Here is a 1,785-nt window from a genome sequence, read left to right as displayed (position 1 = left end):
AAAGATTTACCATACCAACATATAATGTCCCTTTTATTTCAGAAATTACGAACTTTTAGGAAAACAAAAAAAATATTTTAGTACTCTGAGATCCAAAAAAGTACCCTCTGAAAAATTTTTTGATACTGAAAAAAATTAATTTTTCCATCCCTGATTCGCACAGTTGCTTATGCTGACTTAAGCTAGTGTATGTATATTATAGTTAGGCCTTAATTTGTTTTGTATATACATATGTTTGGATGCCTCTACCAAAATTTATAAGGATGGTGCCATATTTACCCTTGTCTCCATATGAGCCTTTTTGTACAAAACCTCTTTTCTTGTAAAATATATGTAAAAAATTCCATTATTTGGGTAAAAATAATCTACATTTTTAACAAACTCACTGGTGTCGGTTATCATATGGTCGGTTATGCCCGTCTATACATTGATCAGGCTTGAGGGTAATGATTGCGTTTGATGTAATTGTAATTGAAGTTTATCCAATTGCGATTACTTGTAATGTGTAATTGAAGTTTAACCAAATAAAATAACGTGTAATTAAAATTTTGCCAACTACAATTAATTGTAATTGAAAAATATCCAATTACAATTACTTGTAATTGTGGATTTTGTTTCTTATAATTACATGTAATTTGTAATAAGTGAAACCGAAATTACAATTACAAGTAATTTTAGTTGGTAAACTTCAATTACAAATACAACAAATTTTAATTGCAAAACTTTAATAACAATTGCATATAATTGTAATTGGTTATTTGACAATTACAAATTAGAAATAATTTTAATTGGAAAATTTCAATTAAAAGTAATTGTAATTGGTTATTGCTCAATTAAACATTAAAAGTAATTGTAGTTGACCATATAATGAATTACTTTGTGTAATAAATTCCCCTCATGACAGATATTCATTCTTGTTTTTTATTTTATATAAATATTAAATAATATTTATTATTTTTAATAAATGACATACTAAAATATAATATATAAATTTTTATATTAATTAATTTTTATTAGGCATATTATACAGATGTTCTACAGAAGGGCTTTCAATAGAACTTCTATAGGCTACCTTCGAACATCGCTACTTCGGAGTTAATTAATTACTTAATTAAGAACTTTTCTAAAGGCCGTTATTGGAAAGCCTTTTAATAGGACAAAAAGTTTTTAAGAGGGATATAATTAAAAATGTTTTAAAAGCCCTTTAAATAGGAACGAGCGGATAAAGTCAATACCCACCTTAAAGTATACCGATCAATTCAGAATCATTTTTTTAGTCGACTAAGACATGTCCGTCCGTCTGTCCGCAAGGTACAGGCCTCAATTTTGAAGATAATTTGATGAAATTTGGACAAAGCATGTTTCTGGCACAGGGACAAAGCCTATTGAAAATGGTTGAAATCGGCCTATTATTTCACCTAGCCCCCATACAATGTACCTCCCGATTTGGGCTTTTTATGCCATAATTACGTCAAATATACTATTATCTCCTTAAAAATTGGTACAAAATTTATATAAGTATTAATGACACTGCCCCTATACAAACCCCCCTTCAAAAAACGTCTACAATTTACTTTAACCACTTGTATCGCAATGAAACTAAACAAAACTAACTGTTATTTAAAAATATATCCTTTTCCAAAATTTACCGAGGATCGTCCCACATTTCACCTATATAAAGACTCATTTAGAATATTTTGTGTTTTTATCAATAAATTGCTTAAATACTTTGGAATAAACGTAAAATTCAACATTTCTTTATGAAAAATAAAATTTTTAAAAATG

At 27.7% G+C, this 1,785-nt stretch overlaps 1 protein-coding gene across 1 annotated transcript in view; it reads right to left on the bottom strand.

Annotated features, from left to right (window-relative positions):
* Positions 1–1,107: 1,107 nt before the first annotated feature.
* Positions 1,108–1,785, bottom strand: part of LOC111689327 (serine-rich adhesin for platelets-like) — a 44,556-nt gene continuing 43,878 nt past the window's right edge. Inside the window, exon 5 of the mRNA XM_046953438.1 lies at positions 1,108–1,145. Within this exon, the coding sequence (XP_046809394.1) occupies positions 1,108–1,145 (38 nt within the window). The remainder of the gene's footprint in view (positions 1,146–1,785) is intronic.

Source organism: Lucilia cuprina, chromosome X, assembly GCF_022045245.1.
Source record: "Lucilia cuprina isolate Lc7/37 chromosome X, ASM2204524v1, whole genome shotgun sequence".
In the NCBI taxonomy this organism is placed as follows: domain Eukaryota; kingdom Metazoa; phylum Arthropoda; class Insecta; order Diptera; family Calliphoridae; genus Lucilia; species Lucilia cuprina.
The sequence above is the reverse complement of the archived record's forward strand: the minus strand, read 5'-3'. Positions and strand labels throughout refer to the sequence as shown.